Raw genomic sequence first — 13831 nt, forward strand, 5'->3', positions numbered from 1 at the left:
CCCTCCCCTCCCCGGGGCCTGCTGGGAGACGTGGTCTAGAGATGCTCAGGAAGCACGACTCCGAGTCCCAGCGAGCCCCGCGACACCGCTCCGCCCCGTGGCTTGCCGGGACTTGTAGTCCAGCGCCGGCAGGCACCGGGACGCGGAGCGAGCGGTGGGACTCGGTGTCCCAGAGAACCCCGCGCTAGGCCACGACATCGCGCACCGCTCTCGCTGTCGCCGCCTCTGGGCTTTCTCCGGCCGCCGCCGCCACTGCCGCTGCTTCGCGGGCTGGAGGGCCCGGGCGTTCCCGGGCGAGAGGAGGCTGCGGGTGGGAGCCTTCGCGGGCACTGAGGAGCGGGCCGGGGGAGGCCGGGATGGAGCCCCCCGGAGGTGGGCGCGCTGCCGGGTGGGCCCGCACCTGAGGCGGTTGGGGAGGGGGCCGGGCGGTGTTGGGGGCGGGGGTCGGGCAGTAGGGACAGTGGGGCGGGTGGAGGGCGCTGAGGGAACTGGGGCGGGGCTTGCGGTGGGGTCAGGGGGCAGGGCTGGGCGGGGTCCGTGTGGGGTAGGGCGCTTGGGGTGGGGCTCAGCCGTATGGGGTGTGTGAGGGGGCTCGGGGACCCGGCCCTGGGTTGGGGGCAGCCGCCCAGGTGGAAGGGCGGAGGCGGAGGTGGGAGGGGTTTCGGAGGGTTCCCCGGTGGGTGAGGCCCTCAAGGAACGACTTGGGTGGGGGCGCCTGGCCCGGGGGAGCCCCGTGCGCCCCAATGAAGCATGGAACGGGCCTGCTCTCCTTCCAGTTGCCTGAAGCGAGGGAGCCGGGTTCCAGAGCCTCCAGGCGGGATCTAGGGGCGTCCTGGGGTTGCCACGGATGGTCTGAGGGCATCGCAGACATGGCTCACCTCAGGGGATTTGCCAACCAGGTAAGAGTTGGTTTCTGGGTTGTGAGTGGCCTGCCCGAACTCCCAGAGACCAGAGCACTGACCAGGAAAGAGCGCGGGTCACGAAGGGACATTTGTGTCACCAAGGGGTGTCTCTCCTGAAACTCATTCTGGGGTTTCAGAAGCGCAGAGCCCGCGAAGGAGTGTGGGCTGAAGGGAAGGCGTTGCTAGGGACCCCGGTGATGCACGTCGCTGGGCCAGGTAGGGAGCAGAGCAGAGGGGCACAGACCCGGTGGGGCAGGGGGCTGACTCAAGGCGGCTGCTGTGAAGTGTCCTGGGCAGAAGCCCACAGACTGGTCAAAACAGAGCTGCCGTGCAAGGACGGTGGAGAGTGTGCAGAGCCTTATCTCGGGAACAGAGCAGGGCTGGGCAGCCTGGGTAGGATTCTGTGGGAACCTGGATCTTCCCATCGGGAGGTCTTTGGAGGTCGGAGTCCACACCTGAGTGCCCAGCTGGGCAGGGTCCTCTGGCCGTGTTGGGCTGGGTCAAAGGCTGTGGTGACTCCTCGCGGACAGGCAAGCAGGAGGAGCTGGGAATGTGATTAAGCAGCGTAAGAAGGCTCCTGGGAAGAACTTGTTTCACCTGGGCTAGAAGTCTTACTGGGAAGGTGCCTGCTCTGTGTCTTTGATGAATTAGTTCTTGTCATTTCCAACCCGGAGCCACCTTGAGGTGTCTGGCCTTGCATGTTAACCCACTGACTCTGGGGGACCTTCCACGGTGTACCTTGAGTGTGCCCGAAGCGAGCACCTGCTGCTGGTGCAGGGCGGGCAGGGTCGGGGCAGGCAGCATGGGGGCTGGTCGTCTGTGCCCCCGCCCCCCTTGTTACTTCAAAACAGGTGTGAGCTGAGGCTGATGTGAAGTCGAGGAAACCACTCTGACGGCCAGGTGTTCTTCCCTGCTTGGCTCTGTTCTCCTTGAAGGGTTGGCTTGGGCAAGGTTTAGGCGGACTGCTGGGGGGTTGGGATCGTCTGTCGGCACCCTCCGCTGGCCCCTGTGTGCTGAATCGGGGGGGACTGGGACGAGGGAGAAGCAGGGGGCCTGTGGGCCCGACTCAGGGGAGGAGGAGCTGGAGAAGGGCTCAGGTCCAGACCCAGGGGGGCTCCTGTTGAGCAGGACATCCTGGACCAGCTGTGGCCACAGATGGGGACCGGGCCTTGCTGACCAGTGCTCGGTGAAGCTAGGAGATTCTTGTTTGACATTGGTGTCTGGTAAACTGCATGCCTGTGCTGCTGGGGGAAAAGTCACCCTCCAGCTTGTTTTTGAGAGAGCTGTAGGGTCGATTTTGTACCCGGGAAGAGAGCCTCACTTGCCTCAGCCTAGTCCTGGCTCTGGTGAGTGACAGAAGCTGCAAAGGCAGCGGGGCGCCCACTGAGTGACTTTGTCAAACCCCACCTTGTAAATCCCACGACTGCTGATCCCGCCTCCACAGAATGCCACACGACCACATGTCAGAGACTTCGGGATTTATTTCCGTACTTGAAACGCAAAGGTGCTGACTAGAAAAAAGAATTGAGTTAAAAAAACATCTCACCTACGTGATGCTTAATTATTCCATACGCATTAATAGGGCATTAAAACCAATCACTCGTCGCGCTAAGCCTTTTTACGTGTTTATCTCCTGTGATTCCTCTACCACCCTTATCACACAGGTGCTCTTGTCACCCTAGATTTAAAAACTTGATGCTTAGAAATGTTAGTTGGCTAGAAAGTGACAGATTAGGCTTCAATCCAAGTCTACTTGGGGCTGAAGCTCTCAGCTGTCCCGTAATCAAATGGTAGGATGTGTCTCGAGGCTTCATTTCTTCTCAAAATGGAACAGAAATAGTCTTTACCATTCTTCTTTTCCTCCTTGGAAAGCAGGAAGGGAAAAAAAAGCTGTGGGAATAGTTCCCATGGGTCCCAGAATGAGAAATTGGAGGTATGCTGCGTCTGTCCCTGTGGGTCGGTGGTGCTTCGTGTCGGCCCTGGGCAGCCAGGTCACACCCGCTGCAGGGCTGCAGGAACTGGGGAAGGGACCCCAAAGGAAGTAAGCCTTCTGTCCTTTCAGAGGCCAGTACTCTTCGCCTTTGTCAGTGGCCGGAAGCCTGATTTTCTCTTGAGGCAGTTGTCACTGTGGCCATGTGGGGCAGTTCCTGCTAGGGTCGTGGGTCATGCTCCCCCACAGCCTGTGCTCCTGCCATAGCTGTCTCCCCTCTGCCCTGCTAGTTCCTGCGGGCCGGAACGGCTGCTGGTGCCTAGCACTGTGGCCGCCCCGCCTGTCGTGTGCTGGTTGGGAATGGCTTCGCTCCCTTCATCTTGTGGGGTGACATGAACGGCAGACACACTGCCAGGCGGTGGCCCCAGACCTGGCAGCTTCAGGGCTGGAAAACATGGGTCTCGACCACCAGAGCCACCCGAGCCTTGAGTGATTGTCCAGACTCCGCATTGCCTAGAAAAGCAGCCCAGACCCAGGAGCTGCTTGCCTTTCCTTCCCAGTGAGCTGGGAACACGGGGTCCCTGTGATATGCTTGTCGTGTGAGGGTCCCAGGCAGGGGTGTTCCTGACACAGTGTCTGCTGAGGTGACCAGCCTGCAGTGGGGGACTCCAGGAGGCTGAGAGTAGGGGATCGGGGCCTGGAACTCTGGCTGTGGGCGCCACCGTGCTCTGCTCCCAGGAAGTGGAGGTCTGAGCGCCCTCTCTGGGGGTTTCTTTGGTTGGGCTGCTGTGGTGGACCAGACGGACACAGTTTTGGGCCTGCGTGGAGACTCACGCGGTGTCCTCGGCAGAGCTGAGGGTGGGCGGGGGTCCCCCGAGAGCTGGAGGTGCAGTGGTGCCGGTTGGCGCTGCCGGGTGTCAGCCCTGCCTCCTCCAGCTCTTCTCTTAGGCCACCTTAGGAGAGGGACTTTCTCCCCAGAGACAGAGGACACGGTGTCATGGCACCAGATGGACTGGAGTCACTGGGCAGTGCTGTTGGGGTGTCCCCGGGCTGCGCCGGCGCGTCTGGGGCTGGGTCAGGCCTGCAGGCTAGCGGTGTGGCAGACCTCACGCCAGGGGCGCTGGATAGGCGCCAACGGCCGAATGAACGGAAGGAACATTTGGGAAGGTGGGAAGGTGCTGTGTGGGCCCCAGGGGCTGTCTCCCCGCCACATTTCCCCGAGAAGTCCGGGACTGAGCAGGGAATGGTGAGGTCCCCCCAGAGGCAGAGAAGCTCTCTGGCAGGAAGGTGTTTTCCTGCTGACTGCCCTCTGGTCCACTGTGTGGGCCGGAGGGTCATGGCACACCGCTGCCAGGCCTTTCTCTGAGGCCAGGGTGGGTGCTTATCTTGTGATCTGCGCCCCCACCCACGCCCTGAAGACGGAGGGGGTGGGCAGCTGTGACTTGCAGCCACATGCCTCCCTTGTCCTGGTTTTCTTCAGACCGTGAGCAGCAGGAACGGAGCTGCCCGGCAGTTGGGCCCGAGGGACCTGAGTGGTGCTCAGCTTCCTGTGTCCTGCCGAAGCCTTCAGCCTGGGGCCGTAGCTGGGCTGCACGCATCTGCTGTGCCTCGTCCTCCCTGTGCACTGGTTCTGGGACTGGGCTGCTGGTCCCGGTGAGGAAGCGAGCAGGGCCACATTCCTTACCTGGCTGGGCCAGGGTGAGCGCGGACACCTCACTGGCCTGCCTCTGATCCCTGTACGGAGGGCGGCCTGCGCATCCCTAGGCCTTGCCCAGCCTGCCTCGTGTGGGGGACTGTGTGCTGAGACGCTGCCCTTGGCCCCTTGGCTCCTGCCAGGACCTGCTGCACCCAACTCTCCTGCGAAGTTCCCGGCACCCCGGGGCCCAGGGTCTCATGGCTCGCCTGGTGCTCAGGATCAAGGTTGGGTAACGCGCGGTGCTGCGTTCAGGTGTGGCCTGCGTGCTGACCCCTCCCTCCCAGTTACATGCCTTGGGAAAGGCCGCTGATTGGCAGTTTCTACTGACGTGTGGTCTCACTGTGGAGCCAGCCGGGCCCAACACGGACCTCTCTGCCTGGGGGTGAGCCCGAGGTGCGCTCCCAGGTGTGTGCGGAGTCCTTGCTTGGAGGACTGTCCTTGGCACCGTGGGGCACCCACTGCCCCCAGGATGGGCCTTCCGTCAGCACTGGTGCACACAGCAGTCCGTGCTGGTGTGGCATGGTGAGCTGTGATTTTTTTTCCTTTTTATGTCTGGCCACTTTAGATTGACGCCAAGACGCCCCCTTGTTGATAGGTGCTTGGGGATGTGGGAGCAGCCTCTTTGGAGGATCTGAGTCCCTGGGCCTTGAAAGCCCTTTCTGCCTCTGTCTGGACAAGATGCTAGGCCACCCTTGCCTCCGCCCAGCGCCTCAAACCCTGCGTGGGTCCTGGGGCACCCAGCCCCTCCTCGTCACTCTGGGACTGTGCGGACTACCTCTGACTCTGAGAACACAGTGGCTTGGTGTCTCAGGAGCCTGGGGAGCCATGTGGGCAGGGGCTAGGAGACCCCCAGGGGTGTTGTCATCCTTCATGGAGCCCCTGCGTTGAGCCGTCTCAGCCCCTGACTCATGGAGGGTCAGCATCAAGAGGGTGGTTCTCAGCCCACGGATGGACGCCCCTCTGCCGGCCGTGTCCTGGTGCCCAGACTGCTGGTCTCTGCTCAGTCTCTGTGCCACCCGCTCGGCACCCCTCTGTCCGGGGACTGTGTGTAGTTGTCTGGGATACTTGCGTATCCAGGATGAAGCATCCAGGAGAGCATCGGTTTTCAACTCCGAGCTGGTGTGAGGGTGTAGCTGTCCTGAGAACTGACTGGGGCCGAGAAAGGGAGCCCTTTCTGAGGGGCGTGGCTTCCAGCTGTTCAGGGGGAACTCAGATAATGCATGCTGGGTTGGTTTTCTGTTTTAATTCATAGACTTTGTTATTCAAGAGTCTTCTAGGCTTACAGGAGAATGAGTGAGTCCTGGTCCATTTCTCATCCCTCCCCTGAGGGTCTCCACCTGCTACTAACATCTCGAGGCTTGCTTTAGCGTGGCGTGTTTGTTACAAGTAAAGAGGCAGCACGGGTCTGTTCTTACTAACTAGGCCTGTGGTTCATGAGAGACTCTCCTGGTGCTGCCCCCACTGTCCCCACTGTCGTACGGGATGGCCTTGCTGCTGTCCCCACTGTCCCCAATGTCGTACGGGCTGGCCTCGCCGCCGTCCCATCGTACGGGATGGCCTCGCCGCCGTCCCCACTGTCCCCTCTGTCGTACGGGCTGGCCTCGCTGCTGTCCCTACTCTCCCCACTGTCGTATGGGCTGGCCTCGCCGCCGTCCCCTCTGTTGTACGGGCTGGCCTTGCTGCCGTCCCCACCGTCCCCACTGTTGTATGGGCTGGCCTTGCTGCCGTCCCTACTGTCCCCACTGTCGTACAGGGTGGCCTTGCTGCTGTCCCACTGTCGTATGGGCTGGCCTCGCTGCCGTCCCCACTGTCCCCACTGTCATACGGGCTGGCCTCGCTGCTGTCCCTACTCTCCCCACTGTCGTATGGGCTGGCCTCGCCGCCGTCCCCACTGTCGTACAGGGAGGCCTCGCCGCCGTCCCCACAGTCGTATGGGGTGGCCTCGCTGACGTCCCTACTGTCCCCACTGTCATACGGGGTGGCCTTGCTGCCGTCCCACTGTCGTATGGGCTGGCCTCGCTGACGTCCCCACTGTCGTACGGGCTGGCCTCGCCGCCGTCCTTACAGTCGTACGGGGTGGCCTCGCTGACGTCCCTACTGTCCCCACTGTCGTACAGGCTGGCCTCGCTGCCGTCCCACTGTTGTACGGGCTGGCCTCGCCGCTGTCCCCACTGTCATATGGGGTGGCCTCGCTGACGTCCCTACTGTCCCCGCTGTCATACGGGCTGGCCTTGCTGACGTCCCCCCGTCATATGGGATGGCCTTGCTACTGTCCCCACTGTCGTAAGGGATGGCCTCGCTGCTGTCCCCACTGTTGTACAGGGTGGCCTTGCTGCCGTCCCACTGTCATACGGGATGGCCTCGCTACTGTCCCTACTGTCGTATGGGATAGCCTCACTGCCCCACATCCCCATTCCCTGCCCACTCGTCCCTTTAAGCATGTTATCGTGCCTCACTTGGTCATCCCCACGTGTGGGGCCTTTACGGTCCCTGCACCTGCTCCATGACCTGATCCGTTGCCTAGTGCCCAGGCCTCTCTGCTCTTGGAGGATCTTTTCCTTTGTGCGGAGGGTACATTTAGTTTTTCTGAACACAAAAGGATAAAAGAAGAAAGGAGAAGGAATGTGGGTGAGCTCACTGGCTCCTCGTTTTGGGGATGGTCACTGCGACCTGTCCCGCCGCTCCGCTGATGGGCTGCATGCCCCGTGTCCCCGCAGCATTCCCGCGTGGACCCCGAGGAGCTCTTCACCAAGCTGGACCGTATCGGCAAGGGCTCCTTTGGGGAGGTGTACAAGGGCATCGACAACCGCACCAAGGAGGTGGTGGCCATCAAGATCATCGACCTGGAGGAGGCCGAGGACGAGATCGAGGACATTCAGCAGGAAATCACCGTGCTTAGCCAGTGCGACAGCCCCTACATCACCCGCTACTTCGGCTCCTACCTGAAGGTGCCTGGGCGGGGCCGGGGCTTGCTCTGTGCCAGACCCATGCTTAGGTCGATGCCGGTGACAGCCGACCCCAGCCTGGCCTGCCTCTGGAGAGGTGGAGGGATAATGCCCGGTGTCCCATGTGGTTGGAGCTGGGGGGCCCCTGGGAGTCCCTGTACCTGCTCAGAAGGTCTGGGCTGGGTCTGGCCCCCCGGGGGGACAGTCGGGAGGAGAGGCCTGGTCTGAAGGGCGAGGGACCCCAGCCGTTGAACACAGACCCAGCTTCACAGTGCAGTCGTCCCCCAAAAATAGCCACCCCAAGGGCCAGGTGGACGTGTAGGACGTGAGTGGGGTCTGGTTAGCTCTGAAGTGGCCATGGTGACCCATCGCCTGGCTGTGGGCATCTCCCAGGGCTGGGGCAGCCCCCATCGGACAGCATCTGGGAACCCTGCTGGGGGCACTCTGGGACCTCTGCAGCCAGAGCCCAGTGCCAGCTCCTGGGAGGCCTGCCCAGGGGGAAGGGGATGCTTGGGGTGCCGGTACGTGGAGGCCGGGTGCTGGCTGGGCCTGCCATCTTCCCGGTCGGATTTTTGATGGGGTGTCAACCACTGGTCCGTCTGCAAAGTGGTTGCATTGATGGGAGGGGAGCTGGATGGGACTGCTGGGGCCCTTTTGTGGTGGGTCCCTGAGGGGCCGGAGGCCCGAGTCACCCCTGCTGGGGAGTGTGTGTTCTGGGGGCCCGGCCGGGCTGTGCCCCTTTGCTCTCTGCCCTGTGCTGACGGATGTTTCTCTGGTCCCAGAGCACGAAGCTGTGGATCATCATGGAGTATCTGGGCGGCGGTTCTGCGTTAGACCTGGTGAGGTGTAGGCCGCAACGGCGGGCAGCTTGCCACGGGGGAGCAGACAGGAGGAGGTTGCTGTGGGGGCTGTACCGGCAGCGCCCCTGGACCCACTGTCTGAGGACCCCCGCCTCCTCTCCTCTGCTGTTCCGCTGTATCGCGTATTGGTTAGGAGCTGTCTAAGCCGGACAGCAAGCTGCGGCTGTGGGCCCTGTCCACGGCTTGTGCGGCGGGGTCCTGGGCCTGTGGGGTGCGGGTGAGCTTGGTGCCCCCAGGCAGACAGGCTCGGCAGCGTGGCTGAGACCCCCTTTGCAGCAAAGAAGCGTACGTGCTCTCAAGGGCCTGTTCCGCACTCCCGCCTGCCTCAGCACACCGAGCTTCATGGTAGTGAGGAGTTGTGAAGGGGGCAGGAGGCCCCGCTGTCTGCGGGGTAGGCCCCCCCGCCCCCGGGAGAGAGGTGGTTGAGTTAGGGCCCTGGCGACAGGTCTGGAGTGGCGTGGAAGGAAGGGCTGGTCTGTGTCCAGGGTGCCTGAGGCCGTGCCCTGCCTCCTCTGCCTGCAGCTTAAACCCGGCCCCCTGGAGGAGACCTCCATCGCCACCATCCTGCGCGAGATCCTCAAGGGCCTGGACTACTTGCACTCGGAGCGCAAGATCCACCGAGACATCAAAGGTCCCTGTGCCCCCGACCGCAGAAGCGCCCGGGTCGCTGGAGGGCTCTGTGGCTGGGGGTGCTGGGGGCCCGGGACCTTGTAGCTCAGTGCTCCTGGCCTTTACTCTCTCCTGCTGTCGGAAGCCGAGCAGTTGTCGGGTAGCACATACTCGCCCGTCCCCGTGTGGTGCAAACACCAGCCCTGCAGCGTGTGTGAGAGGGGACAGGCCTTGCTCACGGTCCCCCGTCCGAGTGTCAGCTGCAGGTTTGAGCCATCCCACCCTGTGAGCCAGCCCTGCTGAGCCGGGGAGGCAGCTGGGAGCGTGAGGCCAAGGGTCAGAGTCCACTCTGCCTGCCCTGCCGTGGCTCTGCTCTTGGGGTTTGTCATCAGAGGCAAACACCGGGAGGGCCCTGGAGCTCGTGTGGGGGGTGGCCAGGCGGGACCCCCATGCTTGCAGCCACGCACCCGCCATGCCCGTGGCCCTGGGTCTCTGGCCCGCTGACTGGAGAGGAAAGCTAAGGACGTGCTGGTGTCCCCAGGTGGCATGTGTCTCCTCGGGCAGCTGTGTGCAGGGTGGGGCCTGCACGGCGCGGAGGGTGACACCTGCTGTCCTGTGTTGAGCAGCTGCCAACGTGCTGCTCTCGGAGCAGGGTGACGTGAAGCTGGCTGACTTCGGGGTGGCGGGGCAGCTCACGGACACGCAGATCAAGAGGAACACGTTTGTGGGCACCCCCTTCTGGATGGCACCTGAGGTCATCAAGCAGTCAGCCTACGACTTCAAGGTGGGCACGGTGGCGGGTAGGACAGTGGCTGCGGCACGGCCTGGGGAGCCCCCAACAGCCACGGTCCTGTGTGGCTCTCTGTCCAGGCTGACATCTGGTCGTTGGGGATCACAGCCATCGAGCTGGCCAAGGGCGAGCCTCCGAACTCTGACCTCCATCCCATGCGCGTGCTGTTCCTGATCCCCAAGAACAGCCCGCCCACCCTGGAGGGCCACCACAGCAAGCCCTTCAAGGACTTTGTGGAGGCCTGCCTCAACAAGGACCCCCGATTTGTAAGCCCTGGCTCGGGGGGCGGGCTGCGAGGGGCCTGAGCAGCAATGTGTGGGGTGGGGGACTGCTCCCGAGCTGGGCCCCGGGGGAGGTGCGTGGGCCTGAGGCCCCCTCCCTGTGCCAGGTCTCCCCCCCCAAGTCCCTCCTGATCCAGGGAGGAACTTGCCTGGGGCTTAGCTCTAGGGGAGCTTGTGGAGAGCACGCACTGGGGGGTGGAGGTCCCCCCCCAGCCTCCTCGTTGCTCCTCGCACCGGCTCCCCTGGGGAGCTCGGGGAGCAGTGAGCTCTGGGGCCTGAAGGCAGAGCTCAGCTGTCCCCAGCACCGGTGACTGCGTCCTTTCCCCCGGCAGCGGCCGACTGCCAAGGAGCTCCTGAAGCACAAGTTCATCACACGCTACACCAAGAAGACCTCCTTCCTCACCGAGCTCATCGACCGATACAAGCGCTGGAAGTCAGAGGGGCACGGCGAGGAGTCCAGCTCCGAGGACTCGGACATGTAGGAGCCCCTCCGACGGGCTCACCCTCATGGCCTCGGGCCTTTGGCCCCGGGCCCCTGAAGGCCGGAGGGCCCTACTTAGCATTTAGTGCCGTGAGGTTGCCTCCAAAATAAGTGGGAGGCTAGAGAATGTGTGGGCCTTGGGACCCCCAAATCCCAGCCCCCAGGGCCCTCACCACCCTTCGCCTTCCACCCCAGTGATGCAGACGCTGAGGACGGAGAGCAGGGTCCCATCTGGACGTTCCCCCCCACCATCCGGCCAAGCCCGCACAGCAAGCTGCACAAGGGGACAGCCCTGCACGGCCCCCAGAAGGTCTGACCTGGCCAGGAAGGGGGGGTTGCTTCTGGGGGCAGCAGGCACCCTGGCGTGCGTGCTTCCACAGGCTGTGCCTTGCACGGAGCTCAGAAACTGGGGGCGGGGGGGGGAGCACGCCTGCCCCCCGCGTGCACGCACTCTTCTCTGCCTTGCTCACAGCCCTGGCTTTGACCTTGCAGCCTGCGGAGCCTGTCAAGAGACAGCCGAGGTCCCAGTGCCTGTCCACGCTGGTCCGGCCTGTCTTTGGAGAGGTGAGGGCTGGGCCAGGGGACCCCCTGGGGCAGAGGGCTGTAGTGCTGCTCTGTAGACGCTTCCGTGCGGTGTTAGACGAGGCTTACGGTGAGGGCTGCTGGCCACCCTGTGGGGGTGTCTGGGTCCCTGGGAACCCACTGTGGTTGGACCTGGATCTGGGGGCCAGGCTTTCTGTGCAAAGGGGCAGAAGTGGCTAGGACAGAGCACCTTCCTGTGACCCTCCCGAGTTCTCAGCCTGCTGGGGTCCTTGAACAAAACTAGTGTTCTGTGACGTTTTATTCTGAATTGCAAACACAGGGGACGGTCACCTGTTTAGAGAGCCTGGGAGGCTCAGTTCTTGGTGTTGGGTGTCCGGCCCAGGGCAGGGAGGCCTCAAGGGTGACTCTCCACTGGTCCTTCGACCCTACGCGTCACCTGCTGATGGGTGGTAACACCCAGGAATACGATGCAGCCAGGTACCCCCACACCCTGGTCATGGGCCTGGTTCCCACCCCAGGTGACAGTCCCCAGAACCCGGCGAGGGAGGACAGGATGCTGAGAGCCTATCTGAGGAAAGTGGTGGGGTCGGGAGGGCCTCTGGGTACAGGCAGGAGAGCGCCCACCTGGGGGGCCTGGAGTGCAGGGGAGGAGGTTGGAGAGGAGCAGGTGGCAACAGAGGGACTGTCATGGGCTAAGGCACCGGGAGCTTGGGGGGCACACTGGGCAGGACCTGGGAGGGAGGTGGTGAACGTCAGAGGGGCCGCAAGTGCCCTGGGCTGCTCTGAGTGGGTGGAATGGGTGCTGAGGGACAGGTGAGGTGCGGGACTGTGGGCCGCTGGAGCCCCCGCACGGTGTGTGCTGGCCTGTGTGTGGGGAGGATGGGGGGAACATGGCTTCATCCAGCGTGTCAGGGCTGGGCCTGAGGTCGAAGCTGCTGGAGGCCGTGTCCTGGGAGGCAGCAGGCTCTTTCCCCTTTTGTTCCTGTGAGGGGTGTGGCAGAGCCCGGGGCTGACCTGTTTCTAACTGCTAGGGTGGGGATCCTCCATGTGGTTCCCACAGCGTGAGTGGTAGGGAGGCCGAGGGTCGGGGTGTCTTGATCTGGCTGTGTGGGGCACTTGGGGCTTCTGGACTGTTTTCTCCAGTCCACTGGACCTGAGCCATGGGCTTCTGTGACCCTCGGTTGGGAGGAGGCCACGTGGTTAGCCTGGCCGGCGGCAGCGTGAGACGCTGGTAGAGACCCCTCTTGAGAACCGAGACCTGAGGCTGCCTGGGGCGTGGGGGCGGGGCAGCACCTGCCTTCCTCACCGGAGCCTCAGGTGCCTGGAGGGACCCAGCCCATCCTAGCTTCGTGGTGGAAGGACCGCTGGGGTCTCTGTTGCAGGTGGAGGCGTGGTGCCCAGGGTCCTGGGGAGGGCCCGGGAAGCCTCGGGAGCGAGCCTCCTGTGACAGCCTCCCCGAGGGCCCTGCGCTCAGGTGGGAGCTCACGATAGCGCGCACGGTGGTCTCTCCGCAGCTCAAGGAGAAGCACAAGCAGAGCGGCGGGGGCGTGGGGGCGCTGGAGGAGCTGGAGAATGCCTTCAGCCTGGCGGAGGAGTCCTGCCCTGGCATCTCCGACAAGCTGATGGCTCACCTGGTGGAGCGGGTGCAGAGGTGAGGCCGTCACACTGGAGAGGAGGCTGTGCGCGTCTCTCCCACTCTCCTTCGTACCCGCCTGCCTTTAGTGGCTGTACCCACGGGCTCGGTTCAGAGAGCAGGCCGCCTGCTCCCAGCGCCCCGGAGCCCAGAGCCGTCCAGGCCCGCCCGGCCTGCGCTCCAGGCCAGGATTCTTCTCTGCAGGTTCTCGCACAACAGAAACCACCTGACGTCAGCCCGCTGAGGGCGCTGCTGCTCGCGGAGCGCGGGGAGAAGCGTCATTGTGAGGAGCTCCGTCGGGCCTGGGCTGATTTGGATCCCCCCGTGCTGCCGCGGCCACGTGGGCCTCGCTGCCGGGTCACAGCCTACCCCCCGGCAGAGGGCCCTCCCGCAGCCACCTGGACTGAGGAGGGGGGATTGTCGGGGCCCGTCTGCCTCCTCCCCTGCCCGGGGGGCCCACGGCGGCCACGCTGGTCATAGACTGGCCTTGTGGTGTCGGATCAGGTACCGTGTCTCCAAAGTACTCGAGTCAGCCAGAACTTTTTTTTTTTTTAAAGAAAATGAACTTCCTCGCTTCCCTGAATGTTCTGAGGTTAAGGTGTTAGTTTTCATAGAACATTGAGAGGCTCCTGCCACTTTCAATAAAGACCTGAATTGGAGAGATGCTGGTGGCGGGTGGGGCCCAGTTGAGTCCTTGTCACGGCATGTGGGGACTGTGGGGCCACTGGCAGGAGGGCAGGGCGGCACGCAGGGTGTGGGAAGAAGCCGTTTATCTGGCACTGCACGCACGTTAGCACGAACGAACGAAGACCGTGTGTCCATTTTCTTCAATTTGTTAGGAACGCAGTGAACTAATAAATTAGAGGCCCTTGGGGGAACTCTGGTTTCCGCTTCTCCAGAGCTCTGTGGGGCGGGCACCAGAGGGGCTTCTGCTGGGCTTGCGTGCAGCACGCGTCACAGGGTCCTGTTCTAGGCCAGTCCTCAGCAGGTGCTGCTTGGGGAGAGGAGAGGGTGGGTGAGCATGGGCCTTGGTCTCCGCCCCGAGCCAGGCCTGCAGTTTCACGGGCATGTGCAATCCTCCTGGTGCCCCTGGGGTCAAGGGGTACCACCCCTCTCAGAGGTCACTGTGAAGCTTCCCCCCACACCGTCCTACCCCCTGCC

The 13831-nt window shown here is 63.3% G+C and overlaps 2 protein-coding genes across 6 annotated transcripts in view; one reads left to right on the forward strand and one right to left on the reverse strand.

Moving 5' to 3' along the window:
• The first annotated feature begins 192 nt into the window (after positions 1-192).
• On the forward strand, positions 193-13329 carry STK25 (serine/threonine kinase 25). Of its 3 annotated transcripts, none has more exons than XM_040638021.1 (12): positions 193-310; positions 777-899; positions 7246-7476; positions 8256-8312; positions 8856-8964; positions 9569-9726; positions 9813-9998; positions 10346-10491; positions 10690-10804; positions 10987-11058; positions 12552-12688; positions 12875-13329. In XM_040638021.1, the coding sequence occupies exons 2-12, from the start codon at positions 870-872 to the stop codon at positions 12912-12914; spliced, it is 1281 nt and encodes a 426-aa protein (XP_040493955.1). In that variant the 5' UTR covers positions 193-310; positions 777-869; the 3' UTR covers positions 12915-13329. The 3 variants fall into 3 exon arrangements, with proteins under 3 accessions (XP_040493955.1, XP_040493960.1, XP_040493945.1); XM_040638011.1 differs by having other exon boundaries at positions 216-372; XM_040638026.1 differs by lacking the exon at positions 12875-13329 and having other exon boundaries at positions 215-372; positions 12552-12692.
• Positions 13330-13487: 158 nt separating this feature from the next.
• The window catches only part of FARP2 (FERM, ARH/RhoGEF and pleckstrin domain protein 2), a 105804-nt gene continuing 105460 nt past the window's right edge, over positions 13488-13831 (reverse strand). For all 3 annotated transcript variants that reach the window (XM_040637999.1, XM_040637989.1, XM_040637993.1), the window contains exon 28: positions 13488-13661. The gene's annotated coding sequence lies outside the window, so the exon portion shown is untranslated. The remainder of the gene's footprint in view (positions 13662-13831) is intronic.

This window comes from Ursus maritimus, unplaced genomic scaffold (assembly GCF_017311325.1).
Source record: "Ursus maritimus isolate PB19 unplaced genomic scaffold, ASM1731132v1 scaffold_1, whole genome shotgun sequence".
NCBI classification, from domain to species: domain Eukaryota; kingdom Metazoa; phylum Chordata; class Mammalia; order Carnivora; family Ursidae; genus Ursus; species Ursus maritimus.

Excerpts from the sequence above, each read along its gene's own strand:
- STK25 (XM_040638021.1), top strand. The coding sequence starts at position 870 with ATGGCTCACCTCAGGGGATTTGCCAACCAG. Across the intron at positions 8,313-8,855 it reads GCGGTTCTGCGTTAGACCTG|CTTAAACCCGGCCCCCTGGA; the intron begins GTGAGGTGTAGG and ends CTCTGCCTGCAG. Across the intron at positions 9,727-9,812 it reads AGTCAGCCTACGACTTCAAG|GCTGACATCTGGTCGTTGGG; the intron begins GTGGGCACGGTG and ends CTCTCTGTCCAG.